The sequence below is a fragment of the Lontra canadensis genome, unplaced genomic scaffold, assembly GCF_010015895.1.
Source record: "Lontra canadensis isolate GAN:19392208 unplaced genomic scaffold, GSC_riverotter_1.0 scaffold66, whole genome shotgun sequence".
NCBI classification, from domain to species: Eukaryota; Metazoa; Chordata; class Mammalia; order Carnivora; family Mustelidae; genus Lontra; species Lontra canadensis.
The window spans coordinates 3,639,597-3,663,521 of NW_022631060.1; the positions used below are offsets into that span (position 1 = coordinate 3,639,597).

General features: G+C 44.4%; 2 protein-coding genes across 4 annotated transcripts in view; one reads left to right on the forward strand and one right to left on the reverse strand.

The window, feature by feature from the left end:
* ATL3 (atlastin GTPase 3) overlaps positions 1 to 14,335 on the reverse strand; it is a 49,747-nt gene extending 35,412 nt beyond the window's left edge. Inside the window, exon 1 of one of the 2 annotated variants that reach the window (XM_032879303.1) lies at positions 14,169 to 14,335. In XM_032879303.1, the coding sequence (XP_032735194.1) occupies positions 14,169 to 14,262 (94 nt within the window). In that variant the 5' untranslated portion in view covers positions 14,263 to 14,335. Of the gene's footprint in view, positions 1 to 13,812; positions 13,951 to 14,168 lie in introns of those variants that run through there. The other variant, XM_032879305.1, reaches the window with a different exon arrangement.
* Positions 14,336 to 21,689: 7,354 nt separating this feature from the next.
* RTN3 (reticulon 3) overlaps positions 21,690 to 23,925 on the forward strand; it is a 66,239-nt gene continuing 64,003 nt past the window's right edge. The window contains exon 1 of one of the 2 annotated variants that reach the window (XM_032879301.1): positions 21,690 to 22,030. In XM_032879301.1, coding sequence (XP_032735192.1) covers positions 21,892 to 22,030 — 139 coding nt within the window. In that variant the 5' untranslated portion in view covers positions 21,690 to 21,891. The remainder of the gene's footprint in view (positions 22,031 to 23,925) is intronic. The other variant, XM_032879302.1, reaches the window with a different exon arrangement.

Sequence of the window (23,925 nt, forward strand, 5' to 3'; positions counted from 1 at the left end):
TTAAAAATAAGGAAACTAGGGCTTACAAAAGTTAAACGTCTTGTCCAACATGTTCTGGAGAAAAGCTCGAAAGGCTCTTTATGTGCTAGGACTTGCAGATCACTCTTTTATTTTTTAAGATTTTATTTATTTATTTGACAGACAGAGATCACAAGTAGGCAGAGAGGCAGGCAAAGAGAGAGGAGGAAGCTGGCTTCCCGCTGAGCAGAGGAGCTGCTCCATCCCAGGACCCTGGGATCATGACCTGAGCCTAAGGCAGAGGCTTAACCCACTGAGCCACCCAGGCGCCCCTTGCAGATCACTCTTAACAACCTAGTCAACATTTTAGGGGCAATTAATCCTTTACCTCACACTTAAGCACTAACTAGTAATTTCTCTACCAAAGTTGAAAGCAGAAAGATATCAATTCTTTGAAATTCACAGAGCCACTCAGCAGCTATGGATTTACCAAAAGTTTACAAAAAACTACCAGTGTGGCCTCAGGGATGAAGCAAAGCACTATTTCCCGAAGTATAAATATGCAGCATTGGTATAAAAGATGTTTTCATGTAGTTAAAAGGACATTATTTTAATAATTACATATTTTCATGTGTATAAGGAAACAAAAACATGTTTTTTGTTTTTTTTTTTGTTTTTTTTTTAAAGATTTTATTTATTTATTTGACAGACAGAGATCACAAGTAGGCAGAGAGGCAGGCAGAGAGAGGAGGAAGCAGGCTCCCCGCCGAGCAGGGAGCCCGATGCGGGGCTTGATCCCAGGACTCTGGGATCATGACCTGAGCTGAAGGCAGAGGCTTTAACCCACTGAGCCACCCAGGCGCCCCAACAAAAACATGTTTTAATGGTTTACTACTTAGAAGAATGCTAAATTTAAAAGATGAATCAATTCAAAGTAAATTGAAAAACAAATATTAAGCAAAGCACAGTACAGGCAAGCAGATATGGCCAAAATCCCAAATATGGTTCCTGTCACGGCCGGCGCAACAAATCGACCAGGAATGTGAGAGTAAGGGGATGAAGAAAAGAACTCGAGAAGCAGAGAGATGGGGGCAGGAGGAGCACTGAGGAGGATATTCAACAGTGCTAAGTTTATTCAAAGCATTAAGGCCATATATATAGTGATATTACAATAGGAGAAGCAATACATCTGTGTCTAGTTAAACAACCACGAGTTCCCATAGTAAGTTTCACAATTAACTGTAAGCAGACCTCGTGATGCCAAACGGCAGATGCCAGTACAATTGTTCCGTATTGATAGAGCAAACCTGAAAGTAATTTATGGGATGTACTAGGGCAGCAAGGACCAGCCATGAACTTACGACCCCAACCGAATTGTTCTCATTTGTTTAGCAAGCGTGTGGGAAGTCACGTAGGCCACCGCACAACACACAGCACAGACCCTTTCTCGGTGCTACTCAACGTTTCCTGTCCTAAACCTTTTGTTAGGTTATTCAGACTTTAAAGGAGGCACAAGTCGGGGCCAGGTTTGGTCCTCGTCTCAAGCCTTACTGCGGCCTCCCCCATCTCCCCCTTCCTTTTTAAATAAGTCAAGCATATGAATTTGTGCTTGCGTATGTAATTGTTACTGCCCAGTACGAAACAGGGAAACACCCCAACCCACAAGTAGTACAGCTAATATTGTAAAGATTACGATAAGAATCCAAGGAATATTTCATCATATTTCCAGGATTAAACCCATAAACCAAGGCAAATAAAAGTCACTTCCCCCAAGCCTTTTACGACTTACTATATACCCTCAGGTTTATCTCCTTTCATGTTCTGGTGTAACCAGATATTTTCACTTTAAGACAAAACTACTCATTCTTTTAGGCCATCTTTTTTGTGTGTACAGTTAATCTTAGTCCATCTTGACCATACCTAAAATTCTTTTTCTGAAGATTTCCCCTCACAAACCTTTTACAACTTGCTTTTGCATTCAGGTTTTGTCCCAAGTCATTTCCTTCCAAACAACCATCTCATTTAGGACACAATTACCTTCTTTTACTTTTAACAAAATATGTTCTCATTCCTTAAATCTTTCTTACAAATCTCCTACTTTCCTACATACAGGGTTGCTTTCCTTATTTCCATCAGCCTTACAGTTAGCAGAATTTTATACTCTTAGAAATATCTTAATCTCTAGTGAAGACAAAATATAAACCAATTGTGAACAGTTACAACAGAATTTTTTAGAAGGCAAATTATGAAACAGTTAAGCATAAAACATGTTTATTCTTGGTTTCTTTGCAGTAAGAAGTCAAAAGCATAAACCTACATCAAGTACTCAATGCTTTAGCATTTTATTCCATTTGGTTAAGACCTAGATGTCCATAATTTAATTCCATTTGTTATCCAAAGGCACTCCATCCTCAGGGGTGTCTGAAGGGTCTGATTGTGAACCAGCGAGACCAGCGATTAACTCAGGAAAGAGAGGAGGAATATCTGTGCCCAAGTGCTCATACACATCCTCTTGCTCATCTACTACCAAATCACAGGGGGAGTCCTGAGAGGCTATAGGTGTTAAATCTACAGAGTGTTGCGGATCTAAAACTTCCCGAATATCCTCCCAATTTTTCATTGTTCCTTCAGGGCAAGCACATGACCCCCTAATTTTTAATTGATTTCCAATCTCCTGCCCCACTCTCTGCCAGGCTTGCAGATTTACTGTTCCTTCTTTCGGGAACCAGGGGCAGAGATCAGAAACCATGCCAAAAAATTGGTGTAAAGCCTTCTTAGAGACTTTCAACCCTTTCTGTTTTAAAAGGGCCTGCAATGCACTAACAGAAAGATCCTGTTCTAAGGATTGAGAATACCCCATGTTATTTTACTCCTGCTGTCACCCGTCAACCCGGGCTCCTCTTACCTGACTGTCGACAACTACTTGCCTGTATGTGCACTCCCTTGAAATGTTCTCAGGTCCCTGTTCGGGCGCCACTTGTCACGGCCGATGCAACAAATCAACCAGGAATGTGAGAGTAAGAGGATGAAGAAGAGAACTCGAGAAGCAGAGAGATGGGGGCAGGAGGAGCACTGAGGAGGATGTCCAACAGTGCTAAGTTTATTCAAAGCATTAAGGCCATATATATAGTGATATTACAATAGGAGAAGCAATACATCTGTGTCTAGTTAACCACGAGTTCCCATAATAAGTTTCACAATTAACTGTAAGCAGACCTCGTGATGCCAAACGGCTGATGCCAGTACAATTGTTCCGTATTGATAGAGCAAACCTGAAAGTAATTTATGGGATGTACTAGGGCAGCAAGGACCAGCCATGAACTTACGACCCCAACCGAATTGTTCTCATTTGTTTAGCAAGCGTGTGGGAAGTCACGTAGGCCACCGCACAACACATAGCACAGACCCTTTCTCGGTGCTACTCAACTTTTCCCGTCCTAAACCTTTTGTTAGGTTATTCAGACTTTAAAGGAGGCACAAGTCGGGGCCTGGTTTGGTCCTCGTCTCAAGCCTTATTGCGGCCTCCCACAGGTCCCCAAATTACTTTTGTCTGGGAAACACTGAAGGCTGCGTGATCACAGTAAGAAAGTCAACAAAACAGCTTGCCTGCCAGATTCTACCCACTGAGCTATGGGAATTACTACTCACTTTTTATACTTAAAATATCAGAGAGCAACAAAAGGTTCTTCCCACTTTTATATTTTTATCAAACTAGTGAAAAACAAGTTATAAATATACTTAAACTGCCACGATACCCTTGTAATAAATGTGTATTACTATCTTTCTTCCCCATTACTGCCTGGGTAAGAAGGAAACATTTCTGTGAATAATCTCTTGCGGTCCTTTTTACTGCCACAATAGGAGGTGAATCCAGGACCTAAAGACCTTCAATCTTTCATATGAAAGAACTAATGAGGGCGCCTCAGTGGCTCAGTTGGCTAAGCGTCTGCCTTCAGCTCAGGTCAGGATCTCGGGGTCCTGGGAGCAAGGGCCGCATGGAGCCCCCTATTCAGTGGGGAGTCTGCTTCTCACTCTCCCTCTGCTCCCCCTGCTTGTGCTCGCTCACTTTCTCTGTCAAATAGATAAAAATAAAATCTTAAAAAAGAAAAAAGAACTCGTCGAGAACTCACTCAGATCTTATGGATAAACCAGTGTTAAGTACTGCGCAAGACTCAGAGCAGTTCCAAATCAAGTCCCTGAGGTGGCTGGTTGCTCCCCCAATAAGCCATTTTCCCCTCCTGCTATGGCGACTGATTTTTCGCTGGGCATCAAACTGCCCAAAAGAAATCTTCAACCCAACCTTGCAGCGGGGGTTATCACTGTGTGACTAAGTTCAGACTGGAAATGATACAGCAAATTCTGGGGCAGGCACTTTCCCCATTTCTGCTCTCTGGATGTATTTGGGGGAGGTAGTCATCATGCACCAGGCCCATGAGGACAACGCCCCAGAAACACTGGAGCAACAAGAGACATAGGGCCTCAGACTTCATGTAGCAGAACTGCCCTGCTGGCTCACTTTTATGTGAAATAAATAAGTAAATAAATGTCTACCTCATTTAGATAACTAATTTGAAGGCTCTATCGAGTACAGCCAAACCCAGGAACCAGTTTAAGAGTCCCCCAAGATCTCACAATTAAGTTCATGATACTGGCTCTTTCCATTTCATCTATTAAACCATTAAAGTCTACCGAACAAAGCAGGCACACAAGAGACGATCACAGGAAGAATGAATCCGACGGGCTGTAATATAGTGGAAGGCCACAACCCTGAGAATGCAGGTGGTTTTGCCAGAGCAACAGACACAGAAGGTAAGGTTCCCCCAGCTACGGAGAAGACGGAATAACCCAGTGACAGGAACGTATGTAGTTGTGCACAATGAGCTGTACTTCAAGAGGAGCTGAAGACCACTGAGGACAGTTGCGGGGGAAAAGGTGATAAAGCCCTTCACTCAACTCTTCCTCTCCTTCTGCCCAGAGCACAGTGAAAAGAGAAAACCAGACTACGTTTAGTTGGAGGAGGGGGCTGATCTTCCATTTCTCTTCGAATGGTTTACTGGACACACTGGATTTAGAAAGATCTTGCTCCTTTGGTTTCCATCCACTTAAGGGAAAAATCATTGTGAACCGCACACATCACCAATAATCCAATTTAAACAAATAAAGTTGCTCACTTTTCACCATATCATCTTTCTCATTTTCTAAGACAAGACAGTACCTTTTTTTTCTAAAAGATTATTTATTTTGAGAGAGAGCAAAAGGGAAGAGAGGGAGAAAGGAAGAGAGAATCTCTAGCAGACACGGCACTGAGCATAGAGCCTGACACAGGGCTCACTCTCACGACCCTGAGATCATAACTGGAGCCAAATCCAAGAGTCAGATACTCAACCGACTGAGCCAGCCAGCTGCCCCAAGACAATATCATTGATCTTACAAGTAAAAACGTTTTTACTCACCCCTTTCCAGGTGTCATATAAATGCCCTTTGCTCTTTAAAAAAATTGCTAAAAGGGGTGCCTGGCTGGCACAGTTGGAGAGTATGCAACTCTTGATCTTGAGGTCATGAGTTCAAGCCTCACATGGGGGGCAGAAATTACTTAAATGAGTAAAACTATAAACATTTTAACAAAAAAATAAATGTCCTTTGACGATTTATCCCCATATCTCAGGCTCCCCAATCCTTTAAGATCTCTTAATCAAAACCTCAGGACCTTCTCCCTCAGATCTTACCACCTCCAGATCTTTCTCGCCTGTTAGGTACTATCCCCAAGAGTTGCTTTAATGATGCAATCTCACCCGTTAGGGCTGACCTCCTTCAATATAGTACATAAATACATCGCGACAGCAACTACATAAGGGCGACCCAAACACTTTATGGATCAAGGGCTCAAAGCTGAATCTCCATCCTCTAAGTCCAACCCTTTCACCATTCTCCCCGCTGCCTTGCTTCCTCTTATTCCTCACCCCCCTTGTCCTCTCAGGCAAATTTATTTTCACTAGTCTTTCTACTGAAGAAACAGGATTCTGGTCCTGTCCTGCCTTGACTCCAAAATTTCAAATGTATAACTTATTCAACCACTTGTTCCCATGGCCTGAAAAACACATCCTCCCCCCCAACTCCAGGCAAAGACTGACCCTTCAACACCCACCTTCTCCTCCCTCTGGCCCTATCCTCTGCCTATCACTTTACATGGTATACTAAAAAAAAAAAAAAAAAAAGAAAGAAAGAAAAAAAATACGTTCTGGAGTCTAGATACAGCAGGGCTTGAATGCTTCCTTTCTCCCCTCTAGAATGTAAGCTCCATTAGGGTAAGAATTTTTGTCTCTGCTGTTCAATGCCATAACCCCCAAGATCCCAGAACAGTGCCCACACATAGTAGATATCCAAAAAAAAATATTTCTGGAATAACTGAACGAACTGAACTCCACCACTTAAGTCTCAATGTAACTATGGATAAATTTCTAACCACTTGCAGCTCCATTTATATAGAAACTGAATACTCATCTCAAAGCCCAGAGTCTAATACATACTAGAAACTCAATAAAGTGGTCCCACTTTCCTATTAACCTCATACATACTATATTATCCCACCCACTCTAATATTAGTATTAATCATGACTTATCTCTCAAGAGGGAACTTCTGGGGAGTAGGGAAACTGTTATACTCAGCCCCAGTATCTAAAAGAAAGAGTAAGTCTCCTAGTATTGTGAGCACTAAACCCAGTAATAAACTTGTCAAGCACCTCAATAAAAACCAGTTTCTTCCCTTCCCCCTTGTGGTCTCCTTTCTTTCTGGGCCAAACTCCCTGAAGGTGTGTCTTCATTCATGGACCTGCCCATTCCTTGCTCATTACCTTGCAACCTGACTTTCCTCTCAACCTCCTTGCTCAAACTCTTCACTAGTTTATCAAGGACCTCTCTTGCCAAATCCAATGGCCCTTCCTTGATTCGCACTCCACCCTCTCTGCATAACAAAACACAACTGGCATCTGCTTCTAGAACTCCTGAAAACCTTTGGTCTCAGAGACAGTGCCCATTTCTAGCTCCCTCCCAACCTCTTCACCATCTTTTGCTACTTCTTTTTCTCTTCAGCCTCCTCTGAGCGCCATGGGTGCTCTGCTTCAGTCTCGAAGTTCTCCTTCACTCCCTCAATAAGCTCTTGATTCTTGTAATTTCACTATACCCTCTTTTGGTGATGCAACGTCATTAATTCCCAACCTACATTCAGGTCCAACACACGACTGCCTCAGGGACAGATACACCTGGATACTCCACCGTCACCTCCTTCTCAGGAGTAGTGTGTAGAAATATATGGGCACAAGAGTCAAGAGACAAGTTCCTGTTCCAGTTCTACCACTAACAGCCTATGTGACTCTGGGCATGTCTTGTCTGTGGTCTCAAGAGTGAAATGAGTCAAGATTTAACTTCTAGAAACCTTGAGGACTAATACTCTCTCTATTTATGGCATTATCGCAATGAACCCTCAGTTACTCTACTTCTTTCAAATCTCTACTTCTCAGCCTCCACAGCTTCCCTGACTCTATCTTCCTATATACCGTATAGCTCCAAATCCAACTGTTTCATTTTTATATATATATATTTGAGAGAGCGAGCGAGCGTGGGAGGAGTGGGGGGAAGAGGGCACAGAGGGAGAAGAGAGAATCTTAGGCAGACCCCACACTGAACGTGGAGTCTGACACAGGGCTCCATCCCATGATCCTGAGACCACAACCTGAGCTAAAACCAAGAGTTGGACACTTAACTGACTGCACCACCCAGGCACCCCTCATTTCTCCCTTCTATGACTTAAGTTTGTTTTGGCAAAGGTTGTTATTCTCTGGTGAGGCAGAATGTACAGGAGAAAGGCCTTCCCCAACACTTAGAGCCCAGCTGTAGAATGACTGTACAACCACATGATTAAACCGTTTTACTTCTCTGGGTCTCAGTTTCCTCTACAAAACCAGGCAGTTAGGTGAAGCTATTTTTTTTCTAGCTCTAAGATTCAATGACTCTTCAACAACTGAAAATTTCCTGAATGTCTAAATTGGCCAAACTTGCTAGGTAAACTATACATCCCTTGGGTTAAATTTAAATTGTACAGGCCTAGCTAAAGAACAGATCAAAATTTATAATGATAAAAACATTAAAGCAACTTGCTCAGTAAGGACTCACACAAAAGTTTCCGAGGTTTGGGGTTTTTGTTTTGAGGGTTTTTGGTGGGAGAGAGGAAGGGTTTCCCCTAATTGCAATGAAATTACTCCCACTTCTCAGGAATCTTAAACTCTGGAGATCTTACCTCCAGGAATGGTATTAGAAAAACCTTTAGGGTGCCTGAGTGGCTCAGAGGGTTAAGCCTCTGCTTTCCGCTCAGGTTGTGATCTCAGGGTCCTGGGATCATGTCCCGCATCGGGCTCTCTGCTCAGCAGGGAGCCTGCTTCCCCCTCTCTCCCTGCCTCTCTGCCTACTTGTGATCTCTCCGTGTCAAATAAAGAAATAAAATATTTAAAAAAAAAAGAAAAACCTTTAAGGGACAACCTTTTATGCCTTTTCCCTTTAGTAAAGCAATTATTTCCCAAGATCTAGATAACCACTCTGAGACAACAGTAATCCTCACTTATATGAACAGTTAATGCTTATTTAGATGAAGAGTTGATGCTGTATTATGCTCATTTATATGAATAACAGAAGAGATATTCTGTACACAGATATGGCCTGACTATAGCCACATCTGTCATCCATTTACACATAAGTGAACTGAAAACCAATGTTTAAAAAAAAAAAAGACAAGTAGACCAAATACTGTATCATACTGCCAATTCTGATTATTGCTGTAAATAGTACACGGTAATACTGAATCAGCCATCATTTCAGTTATGTAAGAATTGCTAAAAATTCTTGGATAATTAAAAAGCCTTTCAACAGTCCATGTGGAAGCTACAAACTTTTTTCTAATTACTTTTAAAGTACTGATTTAGCCTTTACTTCTGGCACAACACACCTTAACCCAGACTAACCAGTAGGTTTAAATGTGCCTGTTCAAATAATCTCTGTAATAACTGCATTCAACAGCCTGGCTCTGCACTAAAATGAGAACAGACAACCCAAGTAGAAAGAAGCTGAAAGACTAACAAGTGAAACTAATTCTCATAGGAAAACTGTAGAGATCTGAGCAAATGACAGCATTAACTCTTTTAGAATGATCTAACTCTGAATGATTGTCTTAAAGATGTTTTATTTGAGAGAGAAAGAGAGAACGCGCAAGGAGGGGCAGAGGGACAGAGAGAGAGAATTTCAAACAGACCCCCTCACTGAGCGAGGAGCCCAATAGGGCTCCATATCTCATGACCCCAAGATCACAACCTGAGCTGAAACCAAGAATCAGATGCTCAACTGACTGTGCTTCCCAGGAGCCCCTGTAGCTACTTTTTAAAAAGTCTTTTAGATTGGGGTGCCTGGGTGGCTCAGTGGGTTGGGCCTCTGCCTTCAGCTCAGGTCCTGATCTCAGGGTGCTGGGATCGAGCCCTGCCTTGGGCTCTCTGCTCGGCGGGGAGCCTGCCTCTCTGCCTCCTTGTGATCTCTGTCTCTCTCTCTCTGTCAAATAAATAAATAAAATCTTTTTTAAAAAATAAATAAATAAAAATAAAAAGTCTTTTAGGGGCGCCTGGGTGGTGCAGTCTGTTGAGCATCCACCTCTTGTTTTGGCTCAGGTCACAATCTCAGGGTCCCGGGATCAAGCCCCATGTCAGGCTCTGCACTGGATGTGGAGTCTGCTTGAGATTCCCTCTCCCTCTGCCCCTCCCACTTATGCCGCCTCCTTCGCTCAAATAAATGAATAAAATCTTAAAAAAAAAAAGTCATGGGGCGCCTGGGTGGCTCAGTGGGTTAAAGCCTCGGCCTTCGGCTCAGGTCATGGTCTCAGGGTCCTGGGATCGAGCCCCGCATCTGGCTCTCTACTTAGCAGGGAGCCTGCTTCCTTCTCTCTCTCTGCCTGCCTCTCTGCCTACTTGTGATCTCTCTCTCTGTGCCAAATAAATAAATAAAATCTTAAAAAAAAAAAAGTCATTTTAAAAATGCAAAAGTAGCTGCAGAGGCTAAATAAAAGTCACTGAGACTACGGAATCATCATCAGCCTTTCCAGTCCTATGGAAAACATACATTCTGGGGGCGCCTGGGTAGCCCAGTGGGTTGAGCCTCTGCCTTCGGCTCGGGTCATGATCCCAGAGTCCTAGGATCGAGCCCCACATTGGGCTCTCTGCTCGGCAGGGAGCCTGCTTCCCTCTCTCTCTCTGCCTGCCTCTCTGCCTACTTGTGATCTCTGTCAAATAAATAAACTAAATCTTAAAAAAAAAAATATATATATATATATATACACACACATTCTAAGAAATAAGTTCTATTAAAAAAACATTATAGGGGAAAAAAGTTTAAATTCCCCTCAAATATTTGAAAAGACCATCTGAACAGTGATAAACTCAATGAAACTAGTTAACTGGAAGCAAGTACAACTGCTTTTTCAGAAAATTCATACAGAATTGAGTTCATCAATTCAACAATGCAGACCAGGGTTTCTCAATCTCAGCACTACTGGTATCATGGGCTGGGTAACTCTTTGTTGTGAGGAGCTAGCTAGTCTGTTCATTGTAGGGTATTTGGCAGCAACTCTGGCCTCTACCCACTAGATACCAGAAGTGCTACCCCTGGTTCTAAGGGGTAGAAATGTCTGCAGATATTGCTAGATGTCCCATCGCAGCAAAATCCCCCCAGGTGAAGAACCACTACGGCAAAGCCGGCCCCAGTGCTCATCTTTACTATTCAGAGTTCCAAAGAGCATATTAACTACAGTTTCAGAAACATTTCAGAGTAGAGTGTATGACTCAGGGCAAAGTTATGACCTGAGTTTTCCACTCTCCTTTTGAAACACATTACTAAAGGGCAAGAGGAACACACCCAAAACCAGAAGCACACCATTTCATGCCTTGTTCTCGATGGCAGTCTTTAAAGTCCCTAACTCAGGCAAGGCCAGCGAGAACGCATCATCATGTACGATGGTAAGCCCTCAGCCAACTCAAACTGCTGGATGTGGTTCCATTTTGCTGATGGTTGGGAGTGCTTTTATACAGTCTATTTTGTCTTAAGGCAGTAAGTATGCTGGCAGATACACGTACATTTTTAAAGCTGTTTTAATGAAAATACTACCTATACCCAACAGAAGAGAATATGGGGAAAATCTACATTGGAATCAATTAAAGGGTTTAAGAGGAAACTTTTTCTCAATTCATGTGTCACAACAAATCTTTATACTTTAGCACAGAATGCTGAACAAAACCACATTTTGTCAATTTTGTAGTGGTTTATGGATTTATAAAGACCAATTATGACTAAACAGTACTTAAGATTCAGAAATGCAGAGACTAGGTTAAATCTAAAAATGATGCCAGGCTATGCTATAGAAAAAAAATTATTAATAGACTGAGTTCAATATTCATCTTATTTGACTCTTCCCTAAAAATAAAAAATCACCAAAATCAGGGTGCCCGCGTGGCTCAGTTGGTTAAGCGTCTGCCTTTGGATCAGGTCGTGATCCCAGGGTCCTGGGATCCAGCCCTGAAATGGCTCCCTGCTCACCAGGGAGACTGCTTCTCCTCCCTCTGCCCTTCCCCACTGCTTGTGTGCACAAGCGTGCTTGTCCATGCTCCGTCTCTCTCTCTCAAATAAATAAAACCTTTAAAAAAATCACCAAAATCCATTTGGTTACCTGAGGGTTTTGTGTTCCAGATGAATAAGGCTTTCTTAATTGTCAATATTTGACTTGGATTCCTTATGATTTCAAGACATAAAAAGTTAATCTTGTTTTTTTTCACTGACTATACCAGCAAAGGCTATTTCCTAACTTTTAATATGCTTTAGCTGTGAAATACACCAACAAGTTCTCTCAATATACATGCTAATAAAAAGCATCCTTTACAAATTTCCAAAGAGCATCAACTTCTCAATACACTGATATTATAAATCAAACTTCCTATTAAGTAAACAAATCAATTCAAATGTAAGCAACCACCTAGAGGGAAATTTTATTCTATATTAGTATGCAAATTAGAATTACTCAAGATTCTTTTCTTAACGTTGCCCGGCCACACAATGAATTAAACCACAATCTGTGGGTCCCATGCACTGTCAGGTTTAAAATACCGCAGGTTATTCTAATCATGCAGCAGAATGCAGATCCAAAAGCCCAACTAAAGGTTTTTTTCTTTTAATTAAAGCTTTCTCTTCATTTTCCCCCCTTTGATGTTTTTTAAAGAATATACTCCCAAAACTTCAAAGACAACTTGGGAAAATGTTTTAAAATTTAGATTAACTTTAAAATGCAATTGTGTTATTTGAACAATTTCTCAGTTCACAAGGCCATAGAAACTAGCACTGGGGATTGGGGGAGGTAGAGAGAATTTTATATTAATTTATTGCTTCTTATAATTCTCTATTATCTCATTTTAGTGTGCATTTATCCTTTATTCTAAGATTTAGAAATCATAAAAATGAAAACCACACGAGCTCCACCATAGAACACCAAGTTAACAAAGCCTATTCTAAACAACTTCTATTGAGTGAAAGCTACAGAAAGTATGCTAGTACACCTATCTAATCCTGTTGTCATTTTTCCTAATTTCACGGTTACTCCAATGAGAGTAAACGGTAGCTAATAAAACAACGTGCTGTCCTACTGTTAATTCCTCATTACATAGAAATCCTTTTCATCCAAGCCTTTCCTTTACAGGTGGTAAAACAGAAACAGGGATTTCTAGACTTCAAGCTAGTTTCTATGGAAAGTGGGGGAGGAGGGAGCACTAATTTGAATTTCAGTTCACTGCACTACTGAACACCTGACATGGATTAAAACCACGTAGGTTTTGCTTCTCCAAAAGCAAGACAAAATGTGAAACTGCGTTTTTCGTCCGTTAGTTCTTTTCTCCCTTTCACAAATCATTCCACCCAGCTTCGTATTCAACTTTGAGGGCTGAGATTTATTAAGATTCTTCAGTGTTTTCATTTTTTGCCTTTAGATTTCGCAAGTGAAACTTCTGGCGATTTCAATAGCACACACATTAAGCAAGAATAAAGCCAGGTAAAATGACAGGTGAAGTATCCCTCAATCTTTGATGACTTTCCACTTGGTTTTTCTTTTACCATTCTTTCTGTCTTCAGGAAAGCAAGAGAACGTACGATCCCAAACGTACTAAAAAACTTCCTAAAAAGCCATTAAGGCCACATTCTTTTATCTCGTTTATGGAAAGAAGTGCGGGTTTAAAATCAACTTTCCTAATGCTTGCCAGCGCCTCGAGGTCGTTAGGATAAAAATAAAGCTTCCAACTCCAAGACACTTCGCAGCCGTCAAGCGCTTTGTCAAAGACAAAGTAAAGCATCTACCTTCCCGCTAGGACCGGGACCCCGGTTGCCGGCCCGCGAGCCTGCGGAGCGCCAGGCGGGAGGGAGCCGCAGCTCCGGAGCGCGCGGCTCCGCCAGGGCGGGACCGCAACTGTGGGGCGCCGCCCGCCCGTCCCCCGGCCTAGAGCACCGCGGGCCTCCCCCTAGCGCTGGGCCCAAGCGCCCGGCCCGACCTCCGACGGCTGCCGCTCCCACCGGGAGCCGAAGGAAGCGCCGCCCGCGCCCCGCCGGCCGGGCCTCGCTAGCAGCCCCCGGCCCCGAATTCGCGGGCCGAGGGTACCCCGGCGAGGGCCACAGGGTCCCAGCCCCGGGACGAGGAACGGGCGGCGGTGCGGGCGGGCGTTCCCCTCGGAAGGAGTCGGGAGGGCGGCGGAGGGGCCACGGAGCGGGCCCGGGGAAAATTGGGCGCCTCACCTGCTCCTCCCGAGGCAGCCGCTACCGCTCGCTGAGGGGACAACATGGAGCCTCCGCCTTCAGCAGAAGCAGCAGGGGCGCAGAGAGGGGCGGGCTGAGTCGGGAACGAACCGGGCCCAGGAGGCGGGAAACGGGCGGGGCCTGGACTCTAGAAGAAACTGGGTAGAAGGAGGGGCACGCAGAGCTTTGAGGGAACGAACACAGGGCGGGTCTACGAGGCCCGACGGACCGCGCTCCCCGCGACGGGCACTGGGCTTGCCGGAGCGGGAGTAAGCGGCGAGAAGGGGAGGCGCACCGGTCAAATCCCGCCACCGCCCGACGCTTACGCTGGAGCGCGCAAGCGGGCCGCGGGCTACCTGGGAGTGCGCCTTGTGTGCGATGGTCCGTTGGGAATTGTAGTTCCACGCTCTCTGGGTGCCCCTCCTGCGGGTCCCTATTCTGCGCACTCATCTGGGGCGGGGAGGAAGCGGAAGAAAGGGAAGGGGCTTGACGCGTCTGTTCGACGACTGAACTACAACTCCCAGCAGGCCATCTGGGGAGGGGAGGGGTGGGCCGGCTCAGGCCGGGGATCGCCCGCCCGCCCCGCCGAGATCCTAGCCTTGAGACCCGCCGGGAGGCGGAGGACTTGGGATAACTGGCCGCTAATCCCCACCTGCCGCTTTTGACCGTTCGGTGTTTAAGGACTAAACCAAAAGGAGGCCTCAAACCTGGTGACGTGAGCGTCACTGGTTTTTGTTTTCTTTTTTTTAATAACGATTTTGACTTCACAAGGAGAGGAGGACGTGACTTCATCACCATCATCATCAATTTCACCCCATAATCGCATGCCTGGCCAAGCCTGGTGATGGACCATCACCACCACTCTAACAGCTAAAACTTCCAGTGAAACTCCTTCCACAGGCTCTGTCCAGCCTAACCCATGGCCATGTTTTGTAAACTTCAGGTTTACAGGGGCTTGCTTTAAAGGTACTTTTTGCAAGCACACCCTACTTAAACTGTATGTTAGGTCCATACAAAATAAGGTTCTCCGAAAATGATTTTATTCACACGTCACACGTGATTAAGAAAATGTCAGTTGTGAAGAATCTTGTTTGGGTTTACTGGGGTAGGGGCGGTTATCGGAGATTAGTAGCTGGTGGATCTCACAGGAGACTAAAGCAGCCATCCCATTACCACCCCCTCTTGGCGTCACCATATCCTCATTCGTTAGACAAATTATTATACTTTCTTCTGCCTCTAACTTTTTTAAATTTATGCTTATTTGTTTGTTTTTAAGTAATCTCTACACCAGACCTGGGGCTTGAATTCACCACTAAGAAATCAAGAGCCGCATGCTCCTCTGACCGAGCCAGAAAGGCGCCCCACGTCTGCCTCTGCCTTAACTATTATAATCTACGAAGAACCTCCTTCCAGCAACCTTCAGGCCCTGCCAAGCCTTTGAGCTGTTTTGTTTGTTTCTTCCTACTTCCCAAGAGATTAGGACAGAGGTGAAGAGTGAGAGATAATTCTATGTAATCTTATCTAAAGAAATCCTATTTTGATTTCTCTCACCCTGCCTTCCTATTTTCCCCCAAACTTGAGATTACTTGAATACCCGCCTCTAGGCTTGAGATTTAAGAGTCTCGATTAGATCTAGCCCACTCAGGCCTGCAAGAAACTAGCCAGTAGTGGTTATTGGGGTTTCACACTACATGTGCAGAAGGCAGGACCTACAGGATATGACACAAGTCCAGGCCATTATGTGGCATGCTCAGGAAGAGAGAGGGGCTAAAGGCCAATGTTTTGTCACAATTGCAATGCACAGTGTAAGAATTTAAAATTGCACACACATCCCAGAATTCTCCAGTACTCTTCCCTGTCCAACTTCATTAGACTTCTTACCATCTGACTTGTGTTTTATTTTTATTTATTTGAGGGAGAGAGCACGAGTGGGCATGGGCTGAGGGGCAGAAGGAAAAGCAGACTCCCCACTGAGAAAGGACCCCCCCCCCCAACACACACACACCCCCTGACCCCAACTGCCCGGTGATGCGGTGCTTGATCCCAGGACCCTAGGATCCTGATCTGAGCTGAAGGCAGACACTTAACTGACAGAGCCACCCCAGGTACCTCAGACAAGTAAAACATAATCTTTTTGTTTCTCTTCCCACTAGAGGAATTTTGTCTGTTTACTTTGTTTACTGCTATATCCACAGTGCTTCATACAATGCCAAGCAAATAATAGAAACTAATATTTATTGAACGGATGAGTAAAGAAGGGATACGGGACATTTAACACTGCTCACTCACTTTATTGCTCCCTTAATATAAGCCCCTAACTTTTGCTTTTGAACAAAATACACTGCTCTATTTTAAGGGCTCCCAATAGAGATCCATGGAAATCCATCCTGTTGGGAAGTCACCAGCAAACATGGATAGACACAAATCTGTCTCAATTAATTTCATCCAAGTCAGTGTGAGCACATCAGCCTTCCCCGTACCTTGTAGAAGTTTTTGGGATTTAGAACACAGTCCAAATTATGGGTAGACTTTAGGATTAGTCACAGCTTAAAAGCTACTCCTGTAAACGAGAACTACATTTTGTTGTTAGTGTTGTTTCCTTCTCAAATAACCAGGGTCATCAAAACAGTGGACATTCAAAATGCTAAATATTGATGATACTGATTACAGCCTGTCCTCAGCCATCTCACTCTGGATTGAGTCATCACGTATTATGATCAGAGCCTGAGCTTTCCTTGTGGTTTTCCAGAAGCAGGTGACATGTAGACATGTTTGAGTGGTTAAGACCGCAGTATTCAGGGTCAGACTCACCTGGGCTTTGCATTTTGGCTTCGATACTTACTAGCTGTGCAAACCTGGGTGATTTATTTAAACTCTTTGAACTTATTACCTATTGCCAAATGATTTGAGTTGCTGTGGGTTAAATGAGATGTAAGTATTTGGCAATTATGACTGATGTATAGTTAGTGCTCAAAAACTGGTAATCATATTTCATTCTGGAAAGCCAAAACAAAGTCATAAGTATCCAAAACAATCAAGTATTTATGAAGCATAGAAATAACAAAATTGTTTTCTGCAGTGACATCCACCATGACTCAGGTCCCAAAGCTTTCCAAAAATAGCTTTCCAAAATTGTTATGTGCCAGGCATAGTGCTAGGCAGTATTGCGGATATATGCATAAGACATATTCCTGTCCTCCAGAGACTCAGTCTTGTGGGGTAAACAGCCAAGTAAAAACTCACTGGGACTGTGCAGGGCCTTAGTTCAGCCTTTTCTCCTATCGCCTACTCATAGGATCCATGTTTAAGCAACAGTCTGGGGCCTCAGAAGGGACAAACTGGACTACTGACATCCCTGGGCATCATTTAAAAAAAAAAAAAAGACTATCTTAGGGAGGAGGGGTAGAGGAAGGGGGGAGAGAACCCTCAGACTCCCTGCTAAGCGGAGAGCTCCACATGGGGACCCTGAGATGCCAGAACCCTGGGATCATGACCTGAGCCAAAATCAAGAGTCAGATGCTTGGGGCTCCTGGGTGGCTCAGTCAGTTAAGCATCTGCCTTCGGCTGAGGTCATGATCTTGGGGTCCTGGGATCAAGCCCAGCATCAGGTTCCCCACTCAGCAGAGAGCCTGCTTCTCCCTCTCCCTCTCCCTGCCACTCCCCCTGCTTGTGCTCACACTCGCTCTCTCTCTCTCTCTGACAAATGAATAAATAAAATCTTAAAAAAAAAAAAAGTCAGATGCTTAACTGACTGAGCCACCCAGGCAGCCTGACTATTTTCTTTTTATAAACTATGACACCAAGTAAATAGCTCATTCTATACACAGAACAGAAATATATTAAATATTTAATATACAAATATTTAAATGATGCCCAGAGGGCACCTGGAGTCTTGGGGTCCGTGATACCAAGTCCTGAGTCAAGTCAGGCTCCGCACTGGGCATGGAGCCTGCTCAAGATTCTCTCCCTCTCCCTTTGCCCCTCCCCTGCCTCTCTCTGAAAAACAAAAAAGAAAGAAAGAAAGAAAAGAAAAAAAAAAATAGCCAATCCAAACTCACAGACTGTTATAAAGTTGGAATATCAGGGCTTCAACATGGAGGTAACACACTAAGACTGCAAGACCTACCAGCTCCTTCATTATTGTTCTTGTTAACAGCGTGTCTCTCTGCCTCTTCAAAAGGATACTAGAAAAGATCACTAGAATTTACTATTAAGGAAAGGAAGCAACATATCTAACTATGTATAGCATGCTATCATTTCTGTTAAAAAGAGTAAAGGAGGCGGCACCTGGGTGGCTCAGTTGGTTTAGTGTCTGCCTTTGGCTCAAGTCATGATCCCAGGGTCCTGGGATGGAGACATGCATGGGGGAGGTGGGCTTAGTCCCTGCTTAGTAGAGTCTGCTTCTCCCTCTGCCCCTCCCACCACTCATGTTCTCTCTCTTGTTCTCTCTCAAATAAATAAAATCTTTAAAAAATTTTTAAAAAAAGAGTGAATGAGGATAAAGATTTGTTATATTCACCTTTGCATTTGCCACAAAAAGCTCCTAACGGTACTTACCTATGTGTGTGCAGGGGAGGAGACTAGGAGCTGGAGAGGGGTTAATAACAGAAGAAAACTTCAAGGTATATATACACTCATCTATATGTGAATATGTATATACATATATATATACACACACACATATTTATATAAGTATATTTGAAGAGATTTTTTAATTAAAAAATATTTTTTTCTAATAGTTAAGAAAAAGATGGGATAATGAGATGGCCCAGAAACTGAGGGGGGAAATTAGCTGTGTAAATACCAGTCCTATAAGGACAGGGGCAAGGAAGAAAAGGCCCAGCCCAGTGCCTCACCAGTAGAAACTGCTCCACAGAACTGAGAAGTTGCTATGCTCCAGTGAGCACTTTAAAAATCCCATCTGAGCCCTTCCCTACCTGTAAACATTCACTGAATCCCCATTAGCCTTAAAAGGAAGCCTCAAGGGGGACCTGGGTGGCTTGGTGGGTTAAGCCGCTGTCTTCAGCTCAGGTCATGATCTCGGGGCCCTGGGATCAAGTCCCGCATCGGGTTCTCTGCCCGGCAGGGAGCCTGCTTCTCTCTCTCTCTCCCTCTCTCTCTCTCCCTCTCTCTCTCTCTCTGCCTACTTGTGATCTCTCTCTGTCAAATAAATAAATAAAATCTTTAAAGAAAAAAAAAAAAAGGAAGCCTCAAGCAGCAGCTCCTTCTGCCCATGGGTCCTGTCCCCATGCTTTAATAAAATCGCCTTTTTAAATTTTTTTAAGCGGGGCTCGATCCCAGGACCCTGAGATCATGACCTGAGCCGAAGGCAGAGGCTTAACCCACTGAGCCACCCAGGCACCCCTGAAATCACCTTTTTGCACCAAAAAGAAAAAAAAAAAAAGGAAGCCTCAGTTCCTTAGTGCTATATTACTGCTTTTCCACACTCTGGCCCCAAGGCATCTTCCCCACTTTCTCTCCCTCTTGTTAGCCCTTGGCTCTAGCCAACCTGGGCTAACCACACCCAAAACCCCTTACACGGGGTCATGCTGCAGATCCTCCAGCCGCCACAGATGGCTGTGCAGTCTATGTGTAGGTCTAAGGCAGCCCATGGAGGGGAGGGGCAAGAGGGGATCAAATGTAGGCCAAGTTCTGCTAAACAAGCCAGCATTGATTGAAGTGCATCATGGGTTGGGCTGGGAGAAAGGGGTGCTCTTCTGTGACTGGTCTGCCCAGAAGGAGGTCTTATTGTACACTTGCAAAAAAGCAGCCCCTGGCATTTGCTTCATACCATTCTCCTCTGCCTATAGTGACCTCCTTACCATTCCAAACTCCCATCTGACTTAGTGCTCCTTCATAAAACCTCCCCAAGCCACTACAACTCCATAGTGACTCCCTCTCCCTTTAAATTCATACAATTCACTTGCCATCTAAAACAGAACAACATAGCTTTGTGTTGCTGGGGGTTGTTTTGGTTGTTATAATTTTTATTTTTATGTGAGTATGTTTTAAGCCCCAACTAGCTTGTAAGCTCATTGAAGACAGGACAAACATTTTTTGGATTCCTCCAAATTTCCCAGGAGAGTGTCATTCACTCAGCATGTGACCAGTAAACATGGAACAAACCATATATACAAATAACATCTCAAGCAAGAGTCAGTCTCAGGGAAGTTTACTGGTATAGCAAGAGGGAGCAGGAAGGAAAGGTAGCTTCAGGAACTGGACCTAGCACAAGGCCTCTGATATAAAAAATCTTAAGAGTATGAAAGGACCACCAAGACAACATCAGTGTCTTGATTTTTAGCTCTTTTCTTTGCTTCTAGTTACCATGAAAACAGGTTTCCTTTTTGAGGAGGGTCTTGAGATCCTAGCAATCGCTGTCAGGGCTAGGGAGCAGCATCATTGATTTCCTTATCCAGCTCCTAATAACATACGTTTTTTAAGCTTTTGCATTTATTAGAATGAGTAGATAATGGGCTTGGTTATCAGATCGGCTTGTATTTCCCTTTGTCATCCAAAGGACAGATTGCTGCATTGTCAACGGATGCTGTAAGCGTCAGATTAAGATATTTGCCACGAAGTTATTTTGGGAAATATCTTCTGTGCCTTTTTTTTTTTTTTCCAGAGCCCTGCGATGGCTAGTTTTTTTTCCTATCTGAGCTTTATCTGATCTTAAAAACTGTCAAGGGCAGATGTAATCCACTTCCTGTTCTAGAAGATTTCCACTGGTCAGATCCCTTTTTCTCTGGGTTGCTGCCTGGCTCACTACCTCCCCCTTCACTGCATCTCTACGGGTCTGCCGATCTTGGAATTGCCCTTCAGGTCATTGATTGCCGCTTTAGCAATAATAAGGCTTATGGTTTTGATTGTGGTCATTTCCAGTTTATGTTCCCCTTTCTAAAAGAATTATGCATATTCAGATATTTTAACCAGGTGTATAGAGGCTTTCTATTTCACACTACAACCAAAAACAAACAAACAAAAAAAACTAAAAAGAAAAAAATTCAGTATAAGCTAGATATCTGGTTCAAATAAATTCTCTGCTAAGGACTCCATCTAGGCTATAAGTAAAATTCAATTATGTATATTTTGTGCCATATTCTCAATTTTTAATACCTCATTTTACCCTCCTCCATAACTACAGCCAGGATGTTATCTCTTGGCTCTTCTTTTTCTCATTGGCTCAGCTATTTTTTCCTTCAAAATATATCTTCTTTACCGGATAGCCTATTTGGAGGAAAGGACAACCTTAAGACCCAAGATGGACCCCTCTTTGGGAACAGAAACAACCTAAGAATATGAAGCAGGTTCTGCGGCTGCATTGCAATGTGACTGGAATGAGTAATAGTTTTTCATTCTGTATAGCATCTTGCTCCACCTACCAAATGGGAAACAGTGCCATCTCTGCCTCAGGGTGATATTACGACACATCCAGAAAAATGCATAAGGCACCCTGCAGAGTGAGCCTATCCACATTGTGGTTTTCACTTTTCATTGGCGTCACAGGCAGAAACGCAACAGACAATAGACATCTGCCCTGGAATTTATGGGAAAGACATACTCCAGGTAGTGGAAGCAAAAAAAACTAATATCGTTAAAACACATAATCCGCCGACCCTAAAACATTCACAAAAGACGTGTAAAGAGACACTAACCTGCAGGGCCCCCTCCCACTTTGGCCGCAGTGGTGGGCGGAACTTGGTACTTGGCCACGCCCCTTGCGTCTGGTTCCCGGAGGGGCGCGACCCAGCCCGGCCTCTCGCGCGGACGCAGCGTGAAGCCAGTTTTGCCCCTCCTTCCCCGCAGGAGCGCGGAGGGACAGTTCTTGCGCTTGCGCCCTGCGTAGCTGGGCGCCTAGGCGCGACCGCCGCCCGCCCGAGAGCCCTTTGTGCGCCTGCGCGCTCGCGCTCCCGCCCTCTCGCTGCGCTCGGCTGAGTCAGTCAGTCTGCTGGAGTCTGTCCTCGGAGCAGGAGGAGCGAAGGGACTTCTGAGAGCCAGCTGCTTGATTATTTTCTTTCCCCTCCCTCTCTCCCGCCCCGCATCTCTCTTCATCCCTTTCCTGCCCTTGCTCGCGCAGTCATGGCGGAGCCGTCGGCGGCCACTCAATCCCCGTCCGTCTCCTCGTCGTCCTCCGGGGCCGAACCCTCGGCGCCCGGTGGCGGGAGCCCTGGATCCTGCCCCGCCCTGGGGGCGAAGAGCTGCGGCTCCTCCTGTGCGGGTGAGGCGCGCCGGGGGAACCCCGCCCTCGAGGGGGTTGTTTTTGGGGTCGGGGAAGGTAAATCACCCTCTCCTGTCGGAGGCTTCAGCCCCCGGGAACGAGCGTCTGGAAAATGGGCTAAGGGGGAGGGGAGCGTAAGGTGGTGCAGGCGGTGAGGAAATAACGGGGTGTGAGGCAAACAGGTTGGGGGCGGGGAGATATTCTAGGGAGTGGGCGTTAACACCGAGGCAGGGCAGGTGGGGAAAAACACCAGTCCGGGGGAGCGGTCCGCTGACCCGGGGTGATTTAGTGGAGGATTAGAGAGATTGAGAGGATTGGGGCAGGTTGGTTGTAGGAGAAAGCACTAGCTACGATTTTGAAGGGATGATGGTGAAAGGGTTGCATTGGAGGTTTGCGGACAGATGTTGACATAATCGGAAATTCATGGTAGTCTTACAAAAAAAATTTTTTTTTTCGTTTTCCGTGGGGAGGATCAGGAAGTTTGATGGAAACATTGTAGCCGTTTTCTATACTTTTTAAATCTGCTTATACTGTTTTTTGGTTTTGTTTTTGTTTTTTTGTGGCTAGACTCTAAATGTCTGCTTTTCTGAGGCTACGAGGTAAGAGGAGGCGTGATGAGAATAGCTCAGGGAAGATTTGGGAGGGAGCAGCTGATGGTCCAAGATGGATCCGTGGCTGCATCTGCAACACAGCCTGCTCTTCACTGGCGCGGCGTGGGGGTGGGGACAAGCAATCAGTTGCTTATATTCCCGAAGATAATAGAGTCATGCCAAGCCATCAACACATTTTGATTTCATGCTCTCTCTGGGCTATTATTGATCGCAGTGTTACAAAAGGGGGTGTTTAGCGCAGAGAGGGGGAGGGGGAGAAAAATTAGACAAAGCAGGAGCTGGTTGAACCCCATTCTTCTATCCGTGTGAAAGGCTAGGAGCGAAGCTGCAGGCCGCTTTTAGTTTCCATTGTATACGCGTTAGCCTGTTGGTGGGAGCTGGCTGGCAAGCTCCAACTCCCCTCGTGCGGAGATCTGCAGTGCAGATGCCTTCTTGAGGGGGAAAAAAAAATGCACCATGAGCAGGTGGTGGTTCTTAAAGGAACTCAATCTTTGAAGAAAAGAAAAAAACCTTTTTGTCAAAGAAGTGGGCCATAAGCCTGGGAGAGTACAGATAATTCTGCCCTGTATTTGGTTACCTTAAAGGATTTTGAGGGGTTTTAAAATACTTCACTGTCTCCTTTGCCAGAATCTTAGGTTGATGTAAGGAATGTAGAATTTCTGATCTTTGCTTTAAATACATTCTCTAAGTGTTTGGGTTTTGTTTTGTTTTGTTTTTTTAAGTAATCACACCCAAGGTGGGGCTCAAACTCACAACCCCAAGATCAAGAGTTGGATGCTCCACCAACTGAACCAGTCAGGCACCCCTTTTTCTCTAGGTGTTTTTGAACAGTGGATTTCTACAAAGAAGCTTTGGTACCCTGCTGGATTTTCCAGTGTGGTTTTGGCCATTTCAGTAGAAACAGTATCAAAGGAAGCTTCTGCAAGGTCAAGATTAGCTGCCCAGATAAAGGAATGAGGCAGCAAATTTAGAACTCTTGTTCCCTTTAAACCACCAGCGTTTCTCCTCCAAATTTTCATGTTCTGGGCAAAGGTCCAGATGAACAGCAGCTTCCCTATAACTTAGCAACTTGGTGTTTTGGGTTTAATCACTTGTCGTTGCTTACCGTTTGGTTGTTGGCCCTTTGGTACACAGCTTTTGATTTTTCCTGGCTATAACTTTTTGGTTCACCTGCAAAATGGATACTGTGTCTTAAATTCTTACCTATTGCGGATGTGTATTAATATTATTTAAAAAGCATTAATATAGTTTTGGTGGGCCTCATTTGTCAGGTCACAACTTGAA